This window comes from Aegilops tauschii, chromosome 1 (genome assembly GCF_002575655.3).
Source record: "Aegilops tauschii subsp. strangulata cultivar AL8/78 chromosome 1, Aet v6.0, whole genome shotgun sequence".
Classification (NCBI taxonomy): Eukaryota; Viridiplantae; Streptophyta; class Magnoliopsida; order Poales; family Poaceae; genus Aegilops; species Aegilops tauschii.
The window spans coordinates 454,532,608-454,558,456 of record NC_053035.3 but is presented as its reverse complement, the minus strand read 5'-3'; the positions used below and the strand labels follow the sequence as shown (position 1 = coordinate 454,558,456).

Genomic DNA, 25,849 nt, shown 5'->3' with positions numbered 1-25,849 from the left:
TACCACCACGTCAAGCTCTTCCACCACCACGGCCGAGACCACCACCACCACCTCTACCACCACCACGGCCTCTTGTAAGTCCAAGTTGCCGACCTCTTGGTTGGCTAGGCACTTGTTGGCTACCACTTGGTTGCCTTGGCACTTGTTGGCTACCACTAGGTTGGCTAACACTTGGTTGGCTAGGCACTTGTTGGCTACCACTTGGTTGCCTTGGCACTTGTTGGCTACCACTAGGTTGGCTACCACTTGGTTGGCTTCGCACTTGTTGGCTACCACTTGGTTGGCTACCACTAGGTTGGCGACCACTAGGTTGGCTACCACTTGGTTGGCTCCCTTGTGTAGCTCCATGTTGGCTTGTGCTTGCATCATTTTTCTTGGACCTTTTCCTTGGTTTCGTACATTTTCTTTTGTTGTGGCCATGACCTTTGCACTCCCCACAACGGGAGCTCTCACGAGGCTCTTGGAATTGGTCGTTGCCCGCTTCGCGGCGCCCACCATGGCCCCATCCGTCCATGTCGCCTCTAAGACGCTTTGTCTTACGTCTACCCCATTTAACAACCTTCAACTCCGGATCCGGCCATAGTTGAACTCCATGATACTCCGGCCAATGTGATTGGTCAAAGTATGGGTGAAAGCGGGGAGCCCATGTTTTCTTGACCGTCATGATTGAGAACTGGGACTCCCTCACGGTGCGTGGGTGATTGATGTCCACATTCCTAATGCGGCCGGCGGCATACAAATGTGAGCATGGGAGATGAAGCAACAATGGCCTCCCGCAAGTGCAATCAAATTGTGTTAACGACACCTTGAAAGCCCGACCTCCATGTTGCCGGCCATCGTTTGTGGTTCCTCCTGGCTCTTTCACTTCGTACTTCCACTCCTCATTGTCATATAATATAGCTTCTTCTGAGTCCGCCTTCCGTGATTGAAATAGCAACCATTCATCAACTTTGGGTGGGAACTTGTACTTGTACTTCCGTGGGTTCTCACCCGCTATCTGTGCATCGGTTTCCATCGAGTACTTTACAAAGTACGCATTCATCTTGTCAAATGTGTATTGAACTATTGCCGTCACGGGTAATCCACGTGCACCTTTGAGCACCCTATTGAAGCATTCGGCCATATTGCTTGTCATTTGACCGTATCTCCGGCCATCTTCATCAAAAGCACGTGCCCACTTGTTCCGGTATTGAATGTGCCTATTGAGAAACTCTTGACCCCCGGGATCAAGTTTTTTGTGTGCGAGCAATTTGTTGTACAAAGTGGCGAAGCGCTTATCGGAGAAAGCGAGACAACAATCTTGAAGATCATCGGCCAACTCCTTAAGGCCACATGCCCTATAGAAGTTCGAACAAAAGTGCCTCATGCACCATCGATGGTGCAACGGAGCATGCCCGGGAATGTCAATCTCCACGGCGTTAAGAATTCCTTGATTCCGATCCGATATGACACAAATTTCCCTTTGAGCGGGTAACACTTTCGTCCTCAAAAGATGCAGAAACCACTCCCAGTTGTCATTGTTTTCCACCTCAACCAAAGCAAATGCCAATGGCAACACCCGGTTATTGGCATCACTTGCTATCGCAACCAACAAGGTGCCCTTGTATTGTCCGGTCAAGAACGTGCCATCAATTGCGATGACCGGCCTACAATGTTCGAAAGCCCTCACACATTGCTCGAACGCCCAAAAAGCACGGCCAAATACTCTGACTTTCCTTCCTTCATGAACCGTTGTTTGGTGCCCATGAGGCTCGACCACATGAACCATGCCCGGGTTTGTCGCGGCCATGGCTAACAACAACCTAGGGATTCGGTTGTATGCTTCCTCCCATGTACCATACAACATCTTAAATGCGGCTTGCTTCGCCTTCCATGCCTTGCCGTATTTCACCTTGTAATGAAAGATGGCTTTCACAAGGTCAATGACATGTTGGACGCTCATTGTTGGAAGTGTGGATATTGAGTTCGAGAGCCTGTAAGCGCTGAACTCGGACGTGAGTTGTTTGTGGTCTTGGGACACAATCTTGCCATCCACCCTTTTGCCTTGGCACATGTGAGTTGGCACACAACTCACTACATGCCAAGTAGGACCTCCTTTCCATGGTCTTGCACGCACAATCCACAGACAACCGCCACGGCGTCTTGCCACTCCTTGTTGGACCTCCTTTCCACGACCTCTACCACCACCACGGCCTCTTGTAAGTCCAAGTTGGACCTCCTTTTCATCTTCACATGCACATGCAACCGTGTAGCGCACATTGACGTCCGAGTGCACCACCTTGTGTGGACGATAATGCGTAACCGAGTAGTTGTCGAGCCACATCTTCAAATCCAACAAGCTGTCGAACTTAGAACCTTTAGCAATCCGGTTCTTGTCGTCTACCAAATCACGGTGAGAGCTTGGCCTAACCCCAAGAGCTACACATTGGCCACCATCTACCACGGCTTCATCCGCGAGACTAACATCCTTGAACAATGTAGTCCGATGATCCCGACCAAATACCTTCTCGAAAGCTTCGGCCTCCTTCACCGTGAACCCCTCCGCATCAACTTGTTCATCGGGACCATCGTCATCCGAGTCCGATGCATATGCACGGGAAAAAGGGATGGAATGGTCCATTGTCTCTTGCAAATGATATTTGTCGAGATCACCCACATTGTTGTCATGGAGATCAACTTCATTGTCATCGTCCGCATACTCATCGTTGTCCTCTTGCAAAGATTCATCTTGGTTGTTTCTACACGGGCTCAATGTTGGCCTCACTTCTTGGGTCAAAAGTGGTTCAACAATTTCATCTTGCTTCAAGGGTGGGGGGCTACTAGCAACCAAAGGGGAGGGGTTCCGGTTCAAGTCCAAATGCAAACTTGACTCAACCTTCTTCGTTGCAAATAACTCAAGAGCCTTGTCTAGTGATTCGGCCACCGTCTCCTTGTATGCAACCCAACGTTGCTCCCAGTTTACACGCATTGTCTTCCAATGGATGTGCATTCCAAAACCAACATTATGCCTTCCCTCCAACTCAATGATATCACTAGGGTCCATCCAATTCAAATCTTTCCTAACTTGTTGCAAGAGCTCCGCATAGCTAGGACTACTATCAAACACAATGTCAAGCTCATCCGGGTCCGGTTCTTTATTGCCTTTCAAAAAGGCGTCTTTGTCCCCATGATGAACAAACACACATGTTCTTCCCATCCCTATAAGTAATGAACACAAGGTAACATTGCTTCCATGAGTACTAATCCATGGATTAACACCGAATACAAACCCTAATATATATATGAAACAACAACCCTAACCATAACCCTAACCCTAAACCTAACCCTAACCATAACCCTAGCCCTAAACCTAACCCTAGCACCAACATAAGAACACCCATAAGAATAACCCTAGCATACTAACAAAGCCTAATCATAGAAATTGGCAAACAAACATCTCACATCTCCGTGCAAATCTCTAGATCCAAACAAAACTAGGGTTTCCCCAAACTACCAACAAATGAGCAATGGGAGAACTTTACTTCGATCAAAACAAGGGGATCGAAGATTATTACCTTGAGGGAGGGTTTGACTTCGAAATCCACGGACAAATTCTTCAAATTTGCAAGATTTGGAAGAAGATTTGAGAGGGGGAGAGTGGGAGAGGGGCAAAGCTCGGGGAGAGAGTGAGAGAGTGTGTGGTGGGGGGGGGGGGTGGGGGAGGGGGGCCCAGCCAAGTGGCTGGATAAGTCACAGTGCAGCGCCTAGCCGCTAGGCGCTGCACATTACACGTGCAACGCCTAGCGGCTAGGCGCTGCACATTACAGGTGCAGCGCCTAGCTCGGAGGCGTTGCACTGCTGGGTGCGGGCCCGTGGGCTGCCACGGTGGACAGAGGTGCAACGCCGCGGAGCTAGGCGCTGCACCGTAGGGTGTGGCGCCGGCGTGGCGGGCGCTACACAAAAGGGTTAGGGGTGTGAAATAGTTTCGCACCCAGTTCATTCTGTGAATTTATTTCGTTTCGAGGTCAAAATTGTCAACTTTGCCTGCTATGTGTACTGAGATGGGTACTTTTTTCCTAACACTTTCGATGACCATAGAACTTTACTGATACTGTGCATGCACTCCTACTGGAATGCTCCTACTAGAATCAAGCACAATCAAGCACAGAGTATACTGGAATCAAGCACAACCAATGTCTGTTTAAAAAACAACAACAATCTCAATTTGAAGTTCAATTTCAGTTCACTGTCTACACTTTCAATTTCGCTTTAGTACATCTTCATCCAATGTCCAATGTAATGTACGAGGAGGGTCAACAACAATTCAATTGTCCAGTGTAATGTAGGAGGAGGATCTACATCAAACTACTACAGCTGATTTTTTTTGCTCTAACAGAATTTGGTCTGAGGCAAGCAGTGGCTCTAACTAAGTTTTTGCAAGTTGTGGCTCTAACTGATCATTACTGAATTTTATGTACAGTACCAATGGTTTAAACAGCAAACTGATCACATCACTGAACACGAGCAGGACCTTCTTCTTCCCGATGAACACGGAGCAGCAGAAGGAGCTTGAGCTTGAGGACGAGCTTGAGGTCCAGGCGCGCGCAGGTCCTATGCAGCGGGAGGGGATCACGATGGGAGGGGATAGCGGCAGCGCATCCCTGGGTGGCAGGAGGGATCACGGCGGGAGGGGATAGCGGCGGCACAGCGCCCTTCAGCCGTGGAGCCGCTGCCAGTCGAGGTGGTCGCCGCGGAGGAGTAAGTGGGCGGCGGCGCAGCTCGCCTCCGTGCGGGCGGGGCGGGTGGGCAGGGGCGGCGAAGGGGTTCGCAGCGGCATAGCAGGTTGGCCGTCATCGCGCGTTGGGCCCGACGGTGGGTGGGGCGACCACGGGTCGGGCGGGCAAGGAAGGAGGAAGAAGTAGAGGGGGACTGATTAGCACGAGTTTAAAAGGTTGATTTTTTTGTTTTGCAAAATTGCAAATGAACTAAGGCCTGGACACTCTTTTTTGGACAGAGGGAGTATATGTTATATAACTCACATTGGGTTTGGTAGCTAAATAGACCGAAATCACCGATACAAAAAAATAGCCGTCTTTGAGAAAATATCAAAAAAACACTTTATTTATAAATAAACATGTATATGTCACCCCGCAAAAAAACATGTACTCCCTCCGTTCCAAAATATAAGTCCTTTTAGAGATTTCAACAAGTGACTACATACGGAGCAAAATAAGTGAACCTACACTCTAAAATATGTCTACATACATCCGTATGTTGTACTTCATTTGAAATGTCTAAAACGACTTATATTTAGGAACGGAGGGAGTATATGTCAACAACTTAAAAGTAAAATAATAATAAATAAGAGCTGACCTTACAAGGATCTATGTATACCTTAGAAAAGTTCAACACATGTTTGCTACATACACGAATAACATATGCATGGTGTTTCTTAGAAGCAAGCATAGGTAATTCCGGTCTATTCAATCAGGAAAAATTATAATTAAATTAGTATTTTTCAAATAATCACTATTTTCTGACACTAATGAAAGGACATATCCTAAAATTCTCATCCTAATATGCATCATCCTCATAAAAGCTAAATTTTGTTTCTGGACGGGATTTTTAGTCAGTAAATCTGTAATGATCGCAAATATATAACAGTTAGCAAATCTTTAATGATCGCAAATATATAACAAGTCTTGTCGAGGAAGTTGCTTTAACAAAAAAGTTTATGAAAAATGACATGCCAAGAATATGCAGAGTTAGAATAAAAGACAAACAAACACAATGGGATGTGGCTTGAGATCATCACCACCGTTATCTATTGGGTATGTTTCGAAAAACAATCCATGACTCAAAGTTACCATACTGTTTTCCGTGGTGCGTAAACTACCATGCTATTCACACCGAAGTTACTGAAGTATGTTTCAACAATTTTTTCACCAAATCAAAAGTTATCACGGTGTTGTACGTTAGTTTGAAAAAAAATCTGAAAAATCGTTTTAAAATAAATACAAAATTGAGAAAAATCTCATACATTAGAAAAAAGCTCATAAATTTCCACAAAAGCTCATGAATATGAAAAATTTCATGGATTTATAAAAATGTTCCTGGATTTTGGAAATAAATCATGGAATTTTCAAAAAGAATCATGAATTTAAATATATTCATGCATTTGAAAAATGTTTCTGTTTTGAAAGTTCATGGATTTGAAATAAGTTCACTTGTTTCCGGAAAAGGTTGATGAATTTTTAAAAAAATGTGCATTTGAAAAAAGTTCGCCAATTTGAAAAAGTTCATGAATTTGAAAAATAACTTCATGATTTTTTTTAAAACATCTAATTTAAGAAAAAACTTCATGAATTGTAAACAAAGTTCACGGATTTTTGTATAAACATTACAAATTTGAAAAAAGAATTGAATTTGAAGAAAATACAGGTTTGAAGAAGAATTGGATTTTTTTTTAAAGTCAAAAAAGTAAATGCAAAAAATAAAAAGGAAACAAAAATTAAAAAGAAAAAGGAAGATAAATAGAAATTAAAAGGAAAAGGAAAAAAACAAAAAAGAAAAAAGAAATGGGAAAAAGGAAAACGAAAAAAGAAAAAAAAGTGGACAAAAACCAGGTGAAAACCGGAAAACCAAACACATAAAAAATGTTTGGGAAGCGTCCCAAACCTGGAGGAGGATTTCGAAAAGCAAAATAAGAAGGAGTCTTATAAGGGCCTGTCCGTTAGGAATGATGTGAGCGAAGGGGGGGCTCTGCTTACAACCAAAACATATCGACCCCTTTTTACCTGCCGTTCTTACAAAATCTGCATTCTGTTCCTTTTTATGTGTTTCTTTACCAGGGATAAAAACGGGAAATATCAATTAATATTGAAAAGTTTAACTACGAGCAAAAGTTGGTAAATATTCATCAGCTCCTAGATTTTCAATTTGTTTTATCGATCCAAATAGGATGTCGGTAGAGCGTGTGCGCACATGGTAAGAGCAAGCACAATAGTGGGCTTATAGCCCGCTTACATGACATTTTTGCTATGGAGGAGAGAAATGTGAAAAAGTGAGGGGAGTGGGCTCTCATGCAAGAGCCTAGCTATATACGTATCCCTATGTAAATGGAATTAATGTGAAGAAAGAGATGGAGAGAAGATACAAAAAGCACTAATGTAATAGCCAACCTTATAGCCCACATTATTGTATGAGTGCATATATATGATGGTTATAGATGACATGGCGGTTCCGTATAGCTATCAGTTGGCTATATTATTAACCATGCTCTAAATGAGCTGAACCAACCAACCAACAGCCTTTCCGCCCATGATGGAAATTTCCAGTGCACACAAGTAAAAAAAGGTGGAGTGATACTAACTACACAGCTTTCTTAAAGCGAATGAAACATGCCACCACCTTCCTAAAAATGGAGGAAACACGCACGAGTGCGTGCGTGCGTCGGGGCATCTCGTAATGGAAATTTGCTGCACCACCAGGGTCCCTTTCAGAACAGTTGGGGAAAGAGGCAAGAACACGAGCACAAAACAAAATCAAGTTTTCCATTTTGGATGCGGAGTAGAGAATTTTGTCCATTTGTTTGTTGTCACTGGATTTGATTCCACATTTCTTCTAATTTGTCGGAGCTATAAAATTCAGATCGGGTCTCGGCTTGTGTGCCCTTGGTTTGGTGGTGGTGCAGGCGTGACGTGGTTCGAGGTGGACCTGGAGCGCAAGAAGGTGGTGGTGACCGGCGACATGACGCCGCTGGAGGTGCTGGAGAGCATCTCCAAGGTCAAGCTTCCCAACTCTGGCAGTAACAGCATCTCTAGAAGATCCAATAACTAAGCCACTAAGCAACATATCGACAGGTTTGGGTAACTATATATATGTTGGGGAACGTAGTAATTTCAAAAATTTCCTACGCACACGCAAGATCATGGTGATGCATAGCAACTAGAGGGGAGAGTGTTGTCCACGTACCCTTGTAGACCGAAAGCGGAAGCGTTAGCACAACACGGTTGATGTAGTCGTACGTTTTCACGATCCGACCGATCAAGTACCGAACGCACGGCACCTCCGAGTTCAGCACATGTTCAGCCCGATGACGTCCCTCGAACTCTGATCTAGCCGAGTGTTGAGGGAGAGTTTCGTCAGCACGACGGCGTGGCGACGATGATGATGTTCTACCGACGCAGGGCTTCGCCTAAGCACCGCTACAGTATTATCGAGGTGGACTATGATGGAGGGGGGCACCGCACACGGCTAAAAGATCAATCGATCAATTGTTGTGTCTCTCGGGTGCCCCCCTGCCCCCGTATGTAAAGGAGCAAGGGGGAGCTGCGGCCGGCCAGGAGGGGGCGCGCCAGGAGGAGTCCTACTCCCACCGGGAGTAGGACTCCCTCCCTTTTCCTTGTTGGGTTAGGAGTGGAGGGGGAAAGAGGAGGGAGAGAGGAAGGAAAAGGGGGGCGCCGCCCCCCTCTCCTTGTCCGATTCGGACTAGGGGGGAGGGGCGCGCGGCCCTGCCCTGGCTGCCTCTCCTCTCTTCCACTTAGGCCCACTATGGCCCATTAAGCCCCCGGGGGGTTCCGGTAACCTCCCGGTACTCCGGTAAAATTCCGATTTCACCCGGAACACTTCCGATATCCAAATATAGGCTTCCAATATATCAATCTTCATGTCTCGACCATCTCGAGACTCCTCGTCATGTCCGTGATCACATCCAGGACTCCGAACAACCTTCGGTACATCAAAACATATAAACTCATAATATAACCGTCATCGAAACTTTAAGCGTGCGGACCCTACGGGTTCGAGAACTATGTACACATGACCGAGACACGTCTCCGGTCAATAACCAATAGCGGAACCTGGATGCTCATATTGGCTCCCACATATTCTACGAAGATCTTTATCGGTCAGACCGCATAACAACATACGTTGTTCCCTTTGTCATCGGTATGTTACTTGCCCGAGATTCGATCGTCGGTATCTCAATACCTAGTTCAATCTCGTTACCGGCAAGTCTCTTTACTCGTTCCGCAATACATCATCCCGCAACAAACTCATTAGTTGCAATGCTTGCAAGGCTTAAGTGATGTGCATTACCGAGAGGGCCCAGAGATACCTCTCCGACAATCGGAGTGACAAATCCTAATCTCGAAATACGCCAACCCAACAAGTACCTTCGGAGACACCTGTAGAGCACCTTTATAATCACCCAGTTACGTTGTGACGTTTGGTCGCACACAAAGCGTTCCTCCGGTAAACGGGAGTTGCATAATCTCATAGTCATAGGAACATGTATAAGTCATGAAGAAAGCAATAGCAACATACTAAACGATCAAGTGCTAAGCTAACGGAATGGGTCAAGTCAATCACATCATTCTCCTAATGATGTGATCCCGTTAATCAAATGACAACTCATGTCAATGGCTAGGAAACATAACCATCTTTGATCGACGAGCTAGTCAAGTAGAGGCATACTAGTGACACTCTGTTTGTCAATGTATTCACACAAGTATTATGTTTCCGGTTAATACAATTCTAGCATGAATAATAAACATTTATCATGATATAAGGAAATAAATAATAACTTTATTATTGCCTCTAGGGCATATTTCCTTCAGTCTCCCACTTGCACTAGAGTCAATAATCTAGATTACACATAATGATTCTAACACTCATGGAGCCTTGGTGCTGATCATGTTTTGCTCGTGGAAGAGGCTTAGTCAACGGGTCTGCAACATTCAGATCCGTATGTATCTTGCAAATTTCTATGTCTCCCACCTGGACTAAATCCCAGATGGAATTGAAGCGTCTCTTGATGTGCTTGGTTCTCTTGTGAAATCTGGATTCCTTCGCCAAGGCAATTGCACCAGTATTGTCACAAAAGATTTTCATTGGACCCGATGCACTAGGTATGACACCTAGATTGGATATGAACTCCTTCATCCAGACTCCTTCATTTGCTGCTTCCGAAGCAGCTATGTACTCCGCTTCACACGTAGATCCCGCCACGACGCTTTGTTTAGAACTGCACCAACTGACAGCTCCACCGTTCAATGTAAACACGTATCCGGTTTGCGATTTAGAATCGTCCGGATCAGTGTCAAAGCTTGCATCGACGTAACCATTTACGATGAGCTCTTTGTCACCTCCATAAACGAGAAACATATCCTTAGTCCTTTTCAGGTATTTCAGGATGTTCTTGACCGCTATCCAGTGATCCACTCCTGGATTACTTTGGTACCTCCCTGCTAAACTTATAGCAAGGCACACATCAGGTCTGGTACACAGCATTGCATACATGATAGAGCCTATGGCTGAAGCATAGGGAACATCTTTCATCTTCTCTCTATCTTCTGCAGTGGTCGGGCATTGAGTCTTACTCAACTTCACACCTTGTAACACAGGCAAGAACCCTTTCTTTGCTTGATCCATTTTGAACTTCTTCAAAACTTTGTCAAGGTATGTGCTTTGTGAAAGTCCAATTAAGCGTCTTGATCTATCTCTATAGATCTTGATGCCCAATATATACGCAGCTTCACCGAGGTCTTTCATTGAAAAACTCCTTTCAAACACTCCTTTATGCTTTGCAGAATAATTCTACATTATTTCCGATCAACAATATGTCATTCACATATACTTATCAGAAATGCTGTAGTGCTCCCACTCACTTTCTTATAAATACAGGCTTCACCACAAGTCTGTATAAAACTATATCCTTTGATCAACTTATCAAAGCGTATATTCCAACTCCGAGATGCTTGCACCAGTCCATAGATGGATCGCTGGAGCTTGCATATTTTGTTAGCACCTTTAGGATTGACAAAACCTTCTGGTTGCATTATATACAACTCTTCTTTAATAAATCCATTAAGGAATGCAGTTTTGTTTATCCATTTGCCAGATTTCATAAAATGCGGCAATTGCTAACATGATTCGGACAGACTTAAGCATAGATATGAGTGAGAAACTCTCATCGTAGTCAACACCTTAAACTTGTCGAAAACCTTTTGCGACAATTCTAGCTTTGTAGATAGTAACACTACTATCAGCGTCCGTCTTCCTCTTGAAGATCCATTTAATCTCAATGGCTCGCCGATCATTGGGCAAGTTAATCAAAGTCCATACTTTGTTCTCATACATGGATCTCATCTCAGATTTCATGGCCTCAAGCCATTTTGCGGAATCTAGGCTCACCATCGCTTCTTCATAGTTCGTAGGTTCGTCATGGTCTAGTAACATAACCTCCAGAACAGGATTACCGTACCACTCTGGTGCGGATCTTACTCTGGTTGACCTACGAGGTTCAGTAATAACTTGATCTGAAGTTCCATGATCATCATCATTAACTTCCTCACTAATTGGTATAGGCGTCACAGAAACTGGTTTTTGCGATGAACTACTTTCCAATAAGGGAGCAGGTACAATTACCTCATCAAGTTCTACTTTCCTCCCACTCACTTCTTTCGAGAGAAACTCCTTCTCTAGAAAGGATCCATTCTTAGCAACGAATGTCTTGCCTTCGGATCTGTGATAGAAGGTGTACCCAACTGTCTCCTTTGGGTATCCTATGAAGACACATTTCTCCGATTTGGGTTTGAGCTTATCAGGATGAAACTTTTTCACATAAGCATCGCAACCCCAAACTTTAAGAAACGACAACTTTGGTTTCTTGCCAAACCACAGTTCATAAGATGTCGTCTCAACGGATTTAGATGGTACCCTATTTAACGTGAATGCAGTTGTCTCTAATGCATAACCCCAAAACGATAGTGGTAGATCGGTAAGAGACATCATATATCGCACCATATCTAATAAAGTACGGTTACGATGTTCTGACACACCATTACACTGTGGTGTTCCAGGTGGCGTGAGTAGTGAAACTATTTCACATTGTTTTAACTGAAGGCCAAACTCGTAACTCAAATACTCTTCTCCACGATCAGATCGTAGAAACTTTATTTTCTTGTTACGATGATTTTCTACTTCACTCTGAAATCATATGAACTTTTCAAATGTTTCAGACTTCTGTTTCATTAAGTAGATATACCCATATCTGCTCAAATCATCTGTGAAGGTTAGAAAATAATGATACCTGCTACGAGCCTCAATATTCATCGGACCACATACATCTGTATATATGATTTCCAACAAATCTGTTGCTCTCTCCATAGTTCCGGAGAACGGCGTTTTAGTCATCTTGCCCATGAGGCACGGTTCGCAAGCATCAAGTGATTCATAATCAAGTGATTCCAAAATCCCATCAGTATGGAGTTTCTTCATGCGCTTTACACCAATATGACCTAAACGGTAGTGCCACAAATAAGTTGCACTATCATTATTAACTTTGCATCTTTTGGCTCCATTATTATGAATATGTGTATCACTACGATCGAGATCCAACAAACCATTTTATTGGGTGTATGACCATAGAAGGTTTTATTCATGTAAACAGAACAACAATTATTCTCTAATTTAAATGAATAACCGTATTGCAACAAACATGATCAAATCATATTCATGCTCAACGCAAACACCAAATAACACTTATTTAGTTTCAACACTAATCCCGAAAGTATAGGGAGTGTACGATGATGATCATATCGATCTTGGAACTACTTCCAACACACATCGTCACCTCGCCTTTTACTAGTCTCTGTTTATTCTGCAACTCCCGTTTCGAGTTACTACTCTTAGCAACTGAACCAGTATCAAATGCCGAGGGGTTGCTATAAACACTAGTAAAGTACACATCAATAACATGTATATCCAATATACCTTTGTTCACTTTGCCATCCTTCTTATCCACCAAATACTTCGGGTAGTTCCGCTTCCAGTAACCAGTCCCTTTGCAGTAGAAGCACTTAGTCTCAGGCTTAGGACCAGACTTAGGCTTCTTCACTTGAGCAGCAACTTGCTTGCCGTTCTTCTTGAAGTTCCCCTTCTTCCCTTTGCCCTTTTCTTGAAACTAGCGGTCTCGTCAACCATCAACACTTGATGTTTTTCTTGATTTCTACCTTCGTCGATTTCAGCATCACGAAGAGCTCGGGAATTACTTTCGTCATCCCTTGCATACTATAGTTCATCACGAAGTTCTACTAACTTGGTGATGGTGACTAAAGAATTCTGTCAATCACTATTTTATCTCGAAGATTAACTCCCACTTGATTCAAGCGATTGTAGTACCCAGACAATTTGAGCACATGCTCATTGCTTGAGCTATTCTCCTCCATCTTTTAGCTATAGAACTTGTTGGAGACTTCATATCTCTCAACTCGGGTATTTTCTTGAAATATTAACTTCAACTCCTGGAACATCTCATATGGTCCATGACGTTCAAAACGTCGTTGAAGACCCGGTTCTAAGCCGTAAAGCATGGCACACTGAACTATCGAGTAGTCGTCAGCTTTGCTCTGCCAGACGTTCATAACATCTGGTGTTGCTCCTGCAGCAGGTCTGGCACCCAGCGGTGCTTCCAGGACATAATTCTTCTGTGCAGCAATGAGGATAATCCTCAAGTTACGGACCCAGTCCGTGTAATTGCTACCATCATCTTTCAACTTTGCTTTCTCAAGGAACGCATTAAAATTCAACGGAACAACAACATGGGCCATCTATCTACAATCAACATAGACAAGCAAGATACTATCAGGTACTAAGTTCATGATAAATTTAAGTTCAATTAATCATATTACTTAAGAACTCCCACTTAGATAGACATCCCTCTAATCATCTAAGTGATCACGTGATCCAAATCAACTAAACCATAACCGATCATCACGTGAAATGGAGTAGTTTTCAATGGTGAACATCACTATGTTGATCATATCTACTATATGATTCACGCTCGACCTTTCGGTCTCAGTGTTCCGAGGCCATATCTGCATATGCTAGGCTCGTCAAGTTTAACCTGAGTATTCTACGTGTGCAAAACTGGCTTGCACCCGTTGTAGATGGACGTAGAGCTTATCACACCCGATCATCACGTGGTGTCTGGGCACGACGAACTTTGGCAACGGTGCATACTCAGGGAGAACACTTTTATCTTGAAATTTAGTGAGAGATCATCTTATAATGCCACCGTCAATCAAAGCAAGATAAGATGCATAAAAGATAAACATCACATGCAATCAATATAAGTGATATGATATGGCCATCATCATCTTGTGCTTGTGATCTCCATCTCCGGAACACCGTCATGATCACCATCGTCACCGGCGCGACACCTTGATCTCCATCATAGCATCATTGTCGTCTCGCCAATCTTATGCTTCTTCGACTATCACTACCGCTTAGTGATAAAGTAAAGCATTACAGGGCGATTGCATTGCATACAATAAAGCGACAACCATATGGCTCCTGCCAGTTGCCGATAACTCGGTTACAAAACATGATCATCTCATACAATAAAATTTAGCATCATGTCTTGACCATATCACATCACAACATTCCCTGCAAAAACAAGTTAGACGTCCTCTACTTTGTTGTTGCAAGTTTTAAGTGGCTGCTACTGGGCTTAGCAAGAACCGTTCTTACCTACGCATCAAAACCACAACGATAGTTTGTCAAGTTGGTGCTATTTTAACCTTCGCAAGGACCGGGCGTAGCCACACTCGGTTCAACTAAAGTTGGAGAAACTGACACCCGCCAGCCACCTGTGTGCAAAGCACGTCGGTAGAACCAGTCTCGCGTAAGCGTACGCGTAATGTCGGTCCGGGCCGCTTCATCCAACAATACCGCCGAACCAAAGTATGACATGCTGGTAAGCAGTATGACTTATATCGCCCACAACTCACTTGTGTTCTACTCGTGCATATGACATCTACGCATAAAACCAGGCTCAGATGCCACTGTTGGGGAACGTAGTAATTTCAAAAATTTCCTACGCACACGCAAGATCATGGTGATGCATAGCAACGAGAGGGGAGAGTGTTGTCCACGTACCCTCGTAGACCGAAAGCGGAAGCGTTAGCACAACACGGTTGATGTAGTCGTACGTCTTCACGATCCGACCGATCAAGTACCGAACGCACGGCACCTCCGAGTTCAGCACACGTTCAGCCCGATGACGTCCCTCGAACTCCGATCCAGCCGAGTGTTGAGGGAGAGTTTCGTCAGCACAACGGCGTGGCGACGATGATGACGTTCTACCGACGCAGGGCTTCGCCTAAGCACCGCTACAACATTATCGAGGTGGACTATGGTGGAGGGGGGCACCGCACACGGCTAAAAGATCAATCGATCAATTGTTGTGTCTCTCGGGTGCCCCTGCCCCCGTATATAAAGGAGCAAGGGGGGAGGTGCGGCCGGCCAGGAGGGGCGCGCCAGGAGGAGTCCTACTCCCACCGGGAGTAGGACTCCCTCCCTTTTCCTTGTTGGATTAGGAGTGGAGGGGGAAAGAGGAGGGAGAGAGGAAGGAAAGGGGGGGCACCGCCCCCCTCTCCTTGTCCTATTCGGACTAGGGGGGAGGGGCTCGCGGCCCTGCCCTGGCCGCCTCTCCTCTCTTCCACTATGGCCCATTAAGCCCCCGGGGGTTCCGGTAACCTCCCGGTACTCCGGTAAAATTCCGATTTCACCCGGAACACTTCCGATATCCAAATATAGGCTTCCAATATATCAATCTTCATGTCTCGACCATCTCAAGACTCCTCGTCATGTCCGTGATCACATCCAGGACTCCAAACAACCTTCGGTACATCAAAACATATAAACTCATAATATAACTGTCATCGAAACTTTAAGCGTGCGGACCCTACGGGTTCGAGAACTATGTAGACATGACCGAGACACGTCTCCGGTCAATAACCAATAGCGGAACCTGGATGCTCATATTGGCTCCCACATATTCTACGAAGATCTTTATCGGTCAGACCGCATAACAACATACGTTGTTCCCTTTGTCATCGGTATGTTACTTGCCCGAGATTCGATCGTCGGTATCTCAATACCTAGTTCAATCTCGTTACCGGCAAGTCTCTTTACTCGTTCCGTAATACATCATCCCGCAACAAACTCATTAGTTGCAATGCTTGCAAGGCTTAAGTGATGTGCATTACCGAGAGGGCCCAGAGATACCTCTCCGACAATCGGAGTGACAAATCCTAATCTCGAAATACGCCAACCCAACAAGTACTTCGGAGACACCTGTAGAGCACCTTTATAATCACCCAGTTACGTTGTGACGTTTGGTCACACACAAAGCGTTCCTCCGGTAAACGGGAGTTGCATAATCTCATAGTCATAGGAACATGTATAAGTCATGAAGAAAGCAATAGCAACATACTAAACGATCGAGTGCTAAGCTAACGGAATGGGTCAAGTCAATCACATCATTCTCCTAATGATGTGATCCCGTTAATCAAATGACAACTCATGTCAATGGCTAGGAAACATAACCATCTTTGATCAACGAGCTAGTCAAGTAGAGGCATACTAGTGACAGTCTGTTTGTCTATATATTCACACAAGTATTATGTTTCCGGTTAATACAATTCTAGCATGAATAATAAACATTTATCATGATATAAGGAAATAAATAATAACTTTATTATTGCCTCTAGGGCATATTTCCTTCAATATATGTGTTTCTGGTTAGTTTGGTTGATTTTGAGCGAGTTAAGGTGAGAAATACACGGCACTTACTTATGGGGAGGAATTGCACATTTGTCTGGAGGTTGAACCATGATAAAACCACCGTGTACAAATTTCCTTGCAAATAATATGATTCTATTCTACTAAGTGTCGAGTATGCACACTGCATATCAAACATAGAAAAACAAAACTGAAGGCATTCGATACAAGTTGAATGATGTTATATTTCTAGAACAAATGTATACAATGTCGACAGATTGTTGAACCCAGGAAAAAACCAATAAATAAGCAACCTCGACAAATGTGAGAATAGACGCTTGTAGATATTTTGTTTACTCTAACATTATCCTTTCTAATTACTAACAATTTAAACTATGCACTCTAGTAACCTCTATCAACTTTAGTACTTTCTGCTATAGTATTTAAGGATGCTAAAATAGACACAAACAAATACATATAGATACACTTCATCCAAGTTGAACAAATTAGTCTATAAAGACGTGTGATTTCATTATTTTCTCTTTTCCCCTAATCTAGAAAATCCGGTTTAAAAAAAGACAACGTGTCTAAATAAAACAAAAGGCGCCATTTTATTTGTAATGTATGCCTTAAATAAATATTAGTGTATTTTTCAATATTGGCAGTATGCATAATAAAAACATTATATCTTATGATATGGCCACATTGTTATGTTGTTAATTTAACTAATAAAATAAAAAATATTAATTTTTAAAATTTTATGTCAAAAAATAAATTATTAATAAATGCAAAAGTTTAGTATAAATAAATATATGTTATATAACTCACACTGGGTTTTCTAGCTTGATGAAGCGAAGTAATCAATACAAAAAATTACCCATCTTACAGAAAATATCAACATGTATAATTTATTTACAGATAAATTTTTATATGCCAGCAACTTAAAACATGTAAATAAGTAACATAAAAATAAGTAGGAGCTGACTTTAAAATGATTTATGTAGACTTTAGAAAACTTCAACATATGTTTGCTTAAATAGACGACTACTGTGTTTATAATGTTTTTTAGAACCATGTATAGATAATTCCGGTCTATTCAATCAGAACAAAATCTAATTAAATTAGTGTTTTTAAAGTAATCACTGTTCTTTATGACACCAATGAAAAACATTTTCTAAAATTCTCATCCTAAGATGCACCAATCTTTTAAAACCTGATTTTAGTTAATAAAGCTTGATGATCACAAATACATAATAAGTCTTGTCAGGTAGTTATTTTAACAAAAAAGTTAACGAAAAATGACATTTCAAGAATATGCAAAGTTAGAATAAAAGACAAGTAAACACAATGGGGACGTGGCTTGAGATTATACCTGGCCATGGGCCGGCCAGGCCGGGCTTGGGCCATGCCTAAAAAGCCCACGACAGAAAACTGAGGCCCAGGCCCTACAATCGGGCCTAATTTTCAAGCCCAAGCCCGGCCCATCTAGTAAAAAGCCTTGAAAAGCCCTTAGGGCTTAGGGTTGCGGGCCGGGCCTCTTCCTTAAAATGCCAATATGCCAAGCCCAAGCTCGTCCAGGCCCTGCTGGTGGGCTCAAAACGCAGGCCCAATCCCGGCCCGCGGGCAAGCCCATCCGGCCTAGGCCCTGGATTTTAGGGTCGGGCCTGGGTGGGCCGACAGGGCCGGGCCGGAGATGGCCAAGACCACTTGAGATCATCACCACAGTTATCTATTGGGTATGTTTTAAACAAAAAATTTCCATGGGTCAAAATTAACATAATACTTGTACATAAGTAACAATGCTACTCACATAGAAGTTACCGAAGTAAGTTTCAATAAATTTTTCACCGAATCAAAAGTTAGCATGGTGTTGTACGTTAGCTTTAAAAAAATCGAAAAAATATTGATTTTTTTAAACAAAATACAAATTTTTAAAAACATCTCATGGATTTTAAAAAAGCTCATAAATTTCCAGAAAAAGTTGATGAATTTATAAAAATCTTATGGATTTTGGAAATAAATCACGGATGTTTTAAAGAAAGTTCATGGATTTAATATATTCATGCATTTGGAAAATGTTCATGGTTTCAAAAGTTCATGAATTTAAAATAAGTTCACTTGTTTCCAAAAATGTTTGATGAATTTATAAATTTTTTGTGCATTTTGAAAAAGTTCACCAATTTGAAAAAGTGCATGAATTTGAAAAATAACTTGAAAAGAAAGTTCACGATTTTTTGTGAAAACATTAAATTTTTGAAAAAGAGTATATTTAAAATTATAATTTTAGAACAGGGCATGCAAAAAATAAAAAGGAAGCGAAATAGAAAATTAAAATGAAAAGGGAAAAAAGGAAAAAAAGAAAAACTGGATAAAAACCAAGTGAAAACCGGAAAACCGAACACATAGAAAATGTTTAGGAAGCTTCCCAAAATTGGAGGAGGATTTTGAAAAACAGAACACAAAGGACACAAAGGAGTCTTATATGGGCCGGTCCGTTAGGAGCAATGTGAGCGAGGGGGGGGGGGGAGCGGGGGGGGGGGGGGGGGGGTGGCTCTGCTTACAACCAAAACATATATTGTCTCAAAAAAAAGAAAACGTATTCCTACAAAATCTGCACTCAGTTCCTTTTGCATGTGTTTTTTACCCAGGGATAAAAATGAGTTATCAAATTCGAAAATACAAAGGTGAACATGGGTGCGCGCGCACCCACGTGAATAGTAAATTCATAAAAAATACTAGAAAAAATAAAAAAAATCTGAAATTTCGCGGTATGAAACTTAGTCGATCATTCTACTAACATGTGAAGTTTCATGATGTATTGACACTCATGGTATTCTTAGTGAAGAAAATACAAATGCAACCATACTATTCATTAAACAGTGTTTTTTAATATAGCTTCGATTAGCTTTGATTTTGTCATTTTTGCCCAGATTACCATGGATGTGATTTCTTCGTGAAACTTCATATGCGAGTATACCGGTTGACTATGTATATTACCAAAATAAGTTTAGATTTTTTCTAGCATTTTTTTGAATTTACTATTCATAAAGGGTGCGCGCGCATCCATGTTCACCAAGTCCGCGTCCGGCATCAAATTGTATTATAAAGTTTAAGTAGGGGCAAAAAGTTTGTAAGTATTCAGAGCAACTCCAATGGGGCGACCCATTTCGTTCGCCGCCGTCCGTTTGGGTCGGCGCGGACAGAAAAGTCGGCCCAACGCGCCGACCAAACGGACGCGCGTCCGCTTTTCGTCCGCGGGCGACCCATTCCCGCCCCATTTTTGAGCCGGATTTGCGTCGGCGCGAACACGCGACGGACGCGCACACGCTCGCCTTCTCTTCTCCCCGGGCCCGCTGGTCAGTGGCTCATTGGCCTCCCCCCACCCCCCAGCCAACAACAACCCTCGCCCGCCTCCTTCGTCGCCGACGCCGCCGCCCTTTTTTGCGGGCGACTTTGCCAGCTGTCGCCGCCTCCACATCCGCCCAGCAACGCCGCTCACTCCCCCCGTCGCCCCGCCACCACCGTCTTGCCGCTGGGGAGCAAACTGTTTCCCACCGCCGCTTCCCCAACCGCACAGCCGCCCACGACCAAGAGGCTGCCTCGCCGCCCCGGCCAGATCCTCACCGGCACGCTTGTCGGACGCCGACGCACTCGTCGAACGTTGGCAGGGCAGCTAGCTGGTCCGTGTGCGCCGCGACTCCCCTCGCCGGCCGTCTCCTTCTTCGACGCCCGCAAGCTATTCGACAGTTTGCCAAGGTACGAAAATGGACTCCGCCGATGAGTTCTTTTTCCATAATTTCCTTTGCGACTTCGACGATTCGTCGTCCGACGATGAGGAGGAGATATTGGCAGCCGTGTTGGTCCATCACCACCTCAACAGCCAGCGGCCGTTGTTTCGTGGCTCCATTCCGGGCCACCTTCCGGCGTTGAATCGTAAACGAGAGAGCGGACATTTCCTTCTTTGGAAGGACTACTTTGATACAACAAATCCGTTGTTCAAGCATAACAAAATTCCGTCGCCGTTTCCGTATGAGTAGGCATCTTTTCAACCGTATTAGAGAGGGGGTGGTCGGCTATGATGACTATTTCGAGTGCAAAGAGGACGCCATTGGCGAGATCGGTTTCTCCTCTTATCAGAAATGCACTGCCGCCATCCGAATGCTTGCATACGGAGTGCCCGGTGATCTCATTGACGAGTACGTCCGTATGAGTGAGTCTACATGCCTAGAGTCCCTGTATAAGTTCTGCAAGGCTGTTATTGCTGTGTTTGGCCCTGAGTACTTGAGAGAGCCGACAGCTGAAGATACAACCCGTTTGTTGGCGATGAATGCCAGAAGGGGCTTCCCAAGGATGCTTGGCAGCATAGACTGCATGCACTGGGAGTGGAAGAACTGTCCTTCTGCTTGGCAAGGGCAGTATAAGGGACATGTCAGGGCATGCACTGGCATATTAAAGGCCGTGGCGTCTCAAGATCTCTGGATCTGGCACTCTTTCTTTGGCATGGCTGGATCACACAATGATATCAACGTGCTTCAGCGCTCGCCGGTGTTTGCTAGGCTTGCCGAAGGCAACAGCCCATCGGTGAACTTTACTGTCAACGGACACAACTATGACAAAGGATACTACCTGGCTGACGGTATCTATCCTCAGTGGACCACTATTGTCAAGACAATACCCAACCCTGTCGGAGAGAAGAGGAAAAGATTTGCCCAGGAGCAAGAGAGTGCCAGGAAGGATGTCGAGCGTGCCTTTGGTGTTTTGCAATCTCGATGGGGCATCGTTCGGTATCCTGCTAATACCTGGAGCACGCAGAAACTGTGGGAGGTGATGACTGCTTGTGTGATCATGCACAATATGATTGTAGAAGACGAGCGCCCGGAACGTCTGTATGATCAAGGGTTTCCGTTTCAGGGTGAGAATGTTGTGCCTGAGCATGGAGTAGCGGCAACATTTGAACAGTTCACCCAATTTCATGAAGACATGCGTGATTGGGAAACTCACGTGCAGCTGCAAAATGATTTGGTTGAGCATATGTGGGCTCATGTTGGCAACCAATAAATGTATCATCTTTTTATTCGTTTGCAAAACTATGTGAAACATTTTTATTTGTATCCGGCTTGTAAAACTATAATATTTTTATTCGATAAAACTATGTTATTTGACAATATGTTTGAATACAAATCAATGTAAATATTGGGCGGCCAGCCGGCCACGCCGGCACATATGGGTCGGCGCGTTGGGCGCGCTGCCGACCCAAATCTGAAAAAGAGCGGACGCAGGGCAGGCGGCCGACCCAAACGGACAAAAAGCGGACGAAATCGCCGCCCGTTTGGGTCGGCCCGTTGGAGTTGCTCTCATGGACTCCTAGATTTTCGATTTGTTTTGTCCATCCAAATTGAATGTCGGCAGAGGGTGTTCGCACATGGTAAATGAGCTGAACCAACCAACCAGCAGCCTTTCCGCGCATGATGGAAATTTCCAGTGCAAGCAAAACAAGGTGGAGTGATACTAACTACACAGCTTTCTTAAAAGTGAATGAAACATGCCACCACCTTCCTACAAACGCGGGATATATATGCGTGCATGCGGCGGGGCATCCTGTCATGGAAATTTGCTGCACAAGTCCAACTGGTCTGCTGCTGCGCACCACCAATGTCACTTTCAGAATAGTTGGGTAAAAGAGGCAAGAACACGAGCACAAAACAAAATCAAGTTTTTCCTTTTTGGATGTAGAATAGAGAATTTTGTCCATTTGTTTGTTGTCGCTGGATTTGATTCCACATTTCTTTTAATCTGTCGGCGTCGTAAAACTCAGATCGGGTCTCGGCTTGTGCGCTCTTGGTTTGGTGGTGGTGCAGGGGTGACGTGGTTCGAGGTGGACCTGGAGCGCAAGAAGGTGGTGGTGACCGGCGACGCTGCAGAGCGTCTCCAAGGTCAAGCTCCCTTGCTCTCTGGTCTCTCTCAAGCTCGATGGGAGCACAGGGGATTATCATATATTGCCGAAAACAATGCTGACATCGTTTGTTTTACAAGTCAACGGAAGACAAGTTTTACAAGTCCAATTAGCGATTTTACTACAACAACCTACGCTAGACACTCGTCACTGCCTAGTCACCTGCTCGATCGGTGTTTTGATAACCTCTCGTACTTACTACGGAGGTACAAAAAAAGCCCATTTCTTAGTTAACCTCAGACAGTCTGATCTGATGCCTATCTCGCATGGGATGAAGTCATCGTCCGGTGGTCATCATCTCACGCAGTCACGCTCACCGGCAGATTGGCTCCCTTGCGTTCTCCTCCCATTCGAGCTCCAGGCCTTCCGGTTGCAGCTCACGCACTTCTGAATGCACGGCCTCCCAGTCCCAAGAGCATATTCATACATGGCCGGGGACGGGTCATGAGGCAGGCAGGCAGGCAGGCACGGCTATTATTTGCTGATTCCACTGTAATCGTCGACTTCCGAATGCATCACAAAGCTCGGAAACGCCGTCGTAATGTCCCTGAACAAACAACATCACCCACAGCAGCAGTCAGATCAGTTGAATATTTGGTAAATGGCAAAAGCAAATGAAGATCTCTACTGCTCTCCAGTTCACATATGGCGTTTGTGTTTCAGAACAAGCGCGCCAAGTGTATTACAGACCATCCAGCCCATAAAGGAGAAGCGTAAAGGAACTTGGAGAGCCTGAGAAGCTGAAGAGTAGAGCGGCACATGAGTACTCACTGGAGATAGGGCAGTGACATGTTCCTGAGTGATGCCGGGTTCTTCTTGACGAACTCCTCCCACTCCTTGGGGTCTATCCTGTCGTCGCCATTCGAGTCTGCTTGACTGAACGTCTGACAGTCCAAAAGGAGCAGAGCAGCACAGGGCATGTTATTAGAAGGAAAACAAGAAAACACTTCTCAAAGAGAGACTGAATAAATACATGGAGACAAGTATCTATCTATCTTGTTGGTCACATACATTGTCGACGATCTCCTCGACGGCGCTGTCGGAGAGGCACAGGTCGGACTCGTCGAGGAGTGCCACCACCATCTCCCGGAGCTGTACGTGTCAACAACAGTTGAGGCAATCAGTTCACCAAAATTCATCAGGATAGGTCATGGACAATGCAAATAAGGTGCAAACTTATTTAGCAGTACCTCTTCTTTCTCGATGTAGCCTGTCCCCCTCAAATCATACAACTTGAATGCAACTACAAAATAGGATAGTGACGAATGAGAGAGATGGCAACTACAAATGCAAATAAGGATGGTGACAAACCAGAGATGTTGATTTTTGCAGAGCAAAGACGACGAATGGACAGAAAAGACTAGCAGACAAGAGGCGTAGGGGCATACACGCGGTCTTGTCCGATTCAGGCGCTTTGGGGTGGAAGATGCTGAGCGAGCGCACGAACTCGCCGAACTCGATGACCCCGTTGCGCTTGAGATCGAAGAGGTCGAACACCCTGTCCGCGAAGAGGTTCGCCCCTTTGCTGGTCCTGAACAGCGCCAGCCGGAACTCCTCCTGACATGAACCAAGCAAGCGGATGAGACGAGAGCACGCAGTCTTTGAAGATGGATCCATGGCGGTTGTGGGGAGGACCTCAACTACCTTGTGGATGAGGCCGTCCTTGAAGATGGAGTAGCTGAGCTTCTTGTAGAGCTCGTACAGCGCCTCCACCTCGTTCACCGTGACTGCAACCACGCACACGCAATGCGACATGAGCTTCCATTCAGTTGAGGTAGTACAGAGGAAATCAAGGAGGAGTATGGGCTGACGTACAGGAGGTCTGGGAGGCGAGGACGGTGGGCTCCTCGTACCCCGGCGTGCGCCTGGACCGCCTCGGCGATGACAACACGCAGCCCATCCGCTGCTTGTCCGGCTCCGGCGGCGGGAGGCGGAAGCCAAGCCGATCGATCGGGCACGCCGCGCCGGCGAGAGAAGAGATCTTGCACTCTACAGGCCACAGCCAAGCCGATCGATCGGGCACGCCGCGCCGGCGCAACACGCAAACGCATAACCAGCACGAAAACAGCAAGCAAGCAATCGGACTGACCTGAGGCGAAGACGATGGAGTGTCCAACCCTGCCGCCTGCGGTGCTGCTTTGGCCGGAAGGAAGGGGGAAGAGAAAGATCTTTCGGCCGGCTGCTCCGTCCGTCCTCGTCGGCGACACGGCTCTCCTTTGTCTTTGCGTCTCAACTCTCAACCTCTGGGTCTGTCCCCTGGCGGGGGCGTAATATAGATATAGTATTGCGCGGCAAGTCAAATGGCTTCTCCCCGTTGAGCTCTCGCCGGGGTAGCGGGGCTTCCGGACGGCGACAGGTGCGCCGAATCTAGCTGCGCGGAGAGCGGTGCGCCCGCCTACCGCTGCTGCTGTGGTAAATAAAAGGATGGCGCGGAAAGGAGTTCCCGAGCGGCTGGTTCGTTTGGTTCACGGGATGACGCGACGCCAGAGCGCCTGGTTCGGCCACGTCGCGCCACGCCGGCCGCCGCCTCGTGGCTCCGCACTTTCCGTCGCCGTCCGGTGGCCTCTGATCTAAAGCGGCGTCCCACCGTCAGCGGCCCCTTGATTGCACGGGGGCTCGAGATTGGACGGGCTGGATGGATCCCCTTGATTCCCGCTGCTTTCAACTGTTTTTCTCTCCCTCTTTCTAACCAAAATGCTCCTTTTTCCTAGGGACGGTCACCACCAGATCGCGCCGGGAGAGCCACGTGCGGGCGCGCGCTCGCCGATCCCGGCGCCGGCGACGTCAGTTGCGGCGGGTGGACGGGCGTGGTCGGGGCTCGCACGAGCGGACGCTTTTGGGACAAAATTCTTTATTTGGCCCTTTCTTAAATTTTGCTTCCTTTTTTGGCCCTAAAAAATATCATTTTCCCTTTTTGACACACAATTTCTATTTTTTTCCCTTCATGACACTTCCGTCAATTTTGCACATAACAGTGTTAAATGTAGCATGAAAAGACCATTCTACCCCTGGTATATTATGTGACTAAAATATGTTTTGTCTTTTGACTGCATGACTAATGAAACCAAATCTACTACTCCCTTTGTTTCTAAATGTAAGTCTTTGTAGAGATTCCATCATAAACCACATACGGATGTATATAGATGCATTTTAGAGTATGATTCATTCATTTGTTCCGTATGTAGTCCATAATGAAATCTCTCCAAAGACTTATATTTGGGAACGGAGGGAGTATTTCAGTATCACGTAACAGATTTGAGCTCACCAGATTCCCGCAAAAAAAAAAAAAAAAGATTTGAGCTCACCGGACATCTCATGCGCACTCGTTTTACCAGTTGATGTATAGTA

General features: G+C 45.0%; 2 protein-coding genes across 3 annotated transcripts in view; one reads left to right on the top strand and one right to left on the bottom strand.

Moving 5' to 3' along the window:
* The window catches only part of LOC109770861 (heavy metal-associated isoprenylated plant protein 23), a 70,835-nt gene extending 48,100 nt beyond the window's left edge, over positions 1 to 22,735 (top strand). Inside the window, exon 3 of the mRNA XM_073500786.1 lies at positions 22,407 to 22,735. Within this exon, the coding sequence (XP_073356887.1) occupies positions 22,407 to 22,735 (329 nt within the window). The remainder of the gene's footprint in view (positions 1 to 22,406) is intronic.
* LOC109732811 (calcineurin B-like protein 4) lies at positions 22,522 to 25,019 on the bottom strand. 2 transcript variants are annotated; one of them, XM_020292012.4, is made up of 8 exons: positions 24,591 to 24,916; positions 24,317 to 24,490; positions 24,146 to 24,228; positions 23,890 to 24,058; positions 23,692 to 23,744; positions 23,513 to 23,593; positions 23,273 to 23,385; positions 22,522 to 23,048 (listed from the first exon to the last, which is right to left on the bottom strand). In XM_020292012.4, the coding sequence occupies exons 2-8, from the start codon at positions 24,399 to 24,401 to the stop codon at positions 22,976 to 22,978; spliced, it is 657 nt and encodes a 218-aa protein (XP_020147601.1). In that variant the 5' UTR covers positions 24,402 to 24,490; positions 24,591 to 24,916; the 3' UTR covers positions 22,522 to 22,975. The 2 variants fall into 2 exon arrangements, with proteins under 2 accessions (XP_020147601.1, XP_073356906.1); XM_073500805.1 differs by having other exon boundaries at positions 24,146 to 24,259; positions 24,313 to 25,019.
* Between the last annotated feature and the right edge of the window lie 830 nt (positions 25,020 to 25,849).

Bases quoted from the DNA above. Each gene is read 5' to 3' on its own strand.
- LOC109732811 (XM_073500805.1), bottom strand. From the start codon at position 24,552: ATGCGTTTGCGTGTTGCGCCGGCGCGGCGTGCCCGATCGATCGGCTTG. The intron at 23,745-23,889 runs GTATGCCCCTAC...CCTATTTTGTAG, and splicing joins TGAATCGGACAAGACCGCGT to TTGCATTCAAGTTGTATGAT. The intron at 23,049-23,272 runs GTGAGTACTCAT...TTGTTTGTTCAG, and splicing joins ATGTCACTGCCCTATCTCCA to GGACATTACGACGGCGTTTC.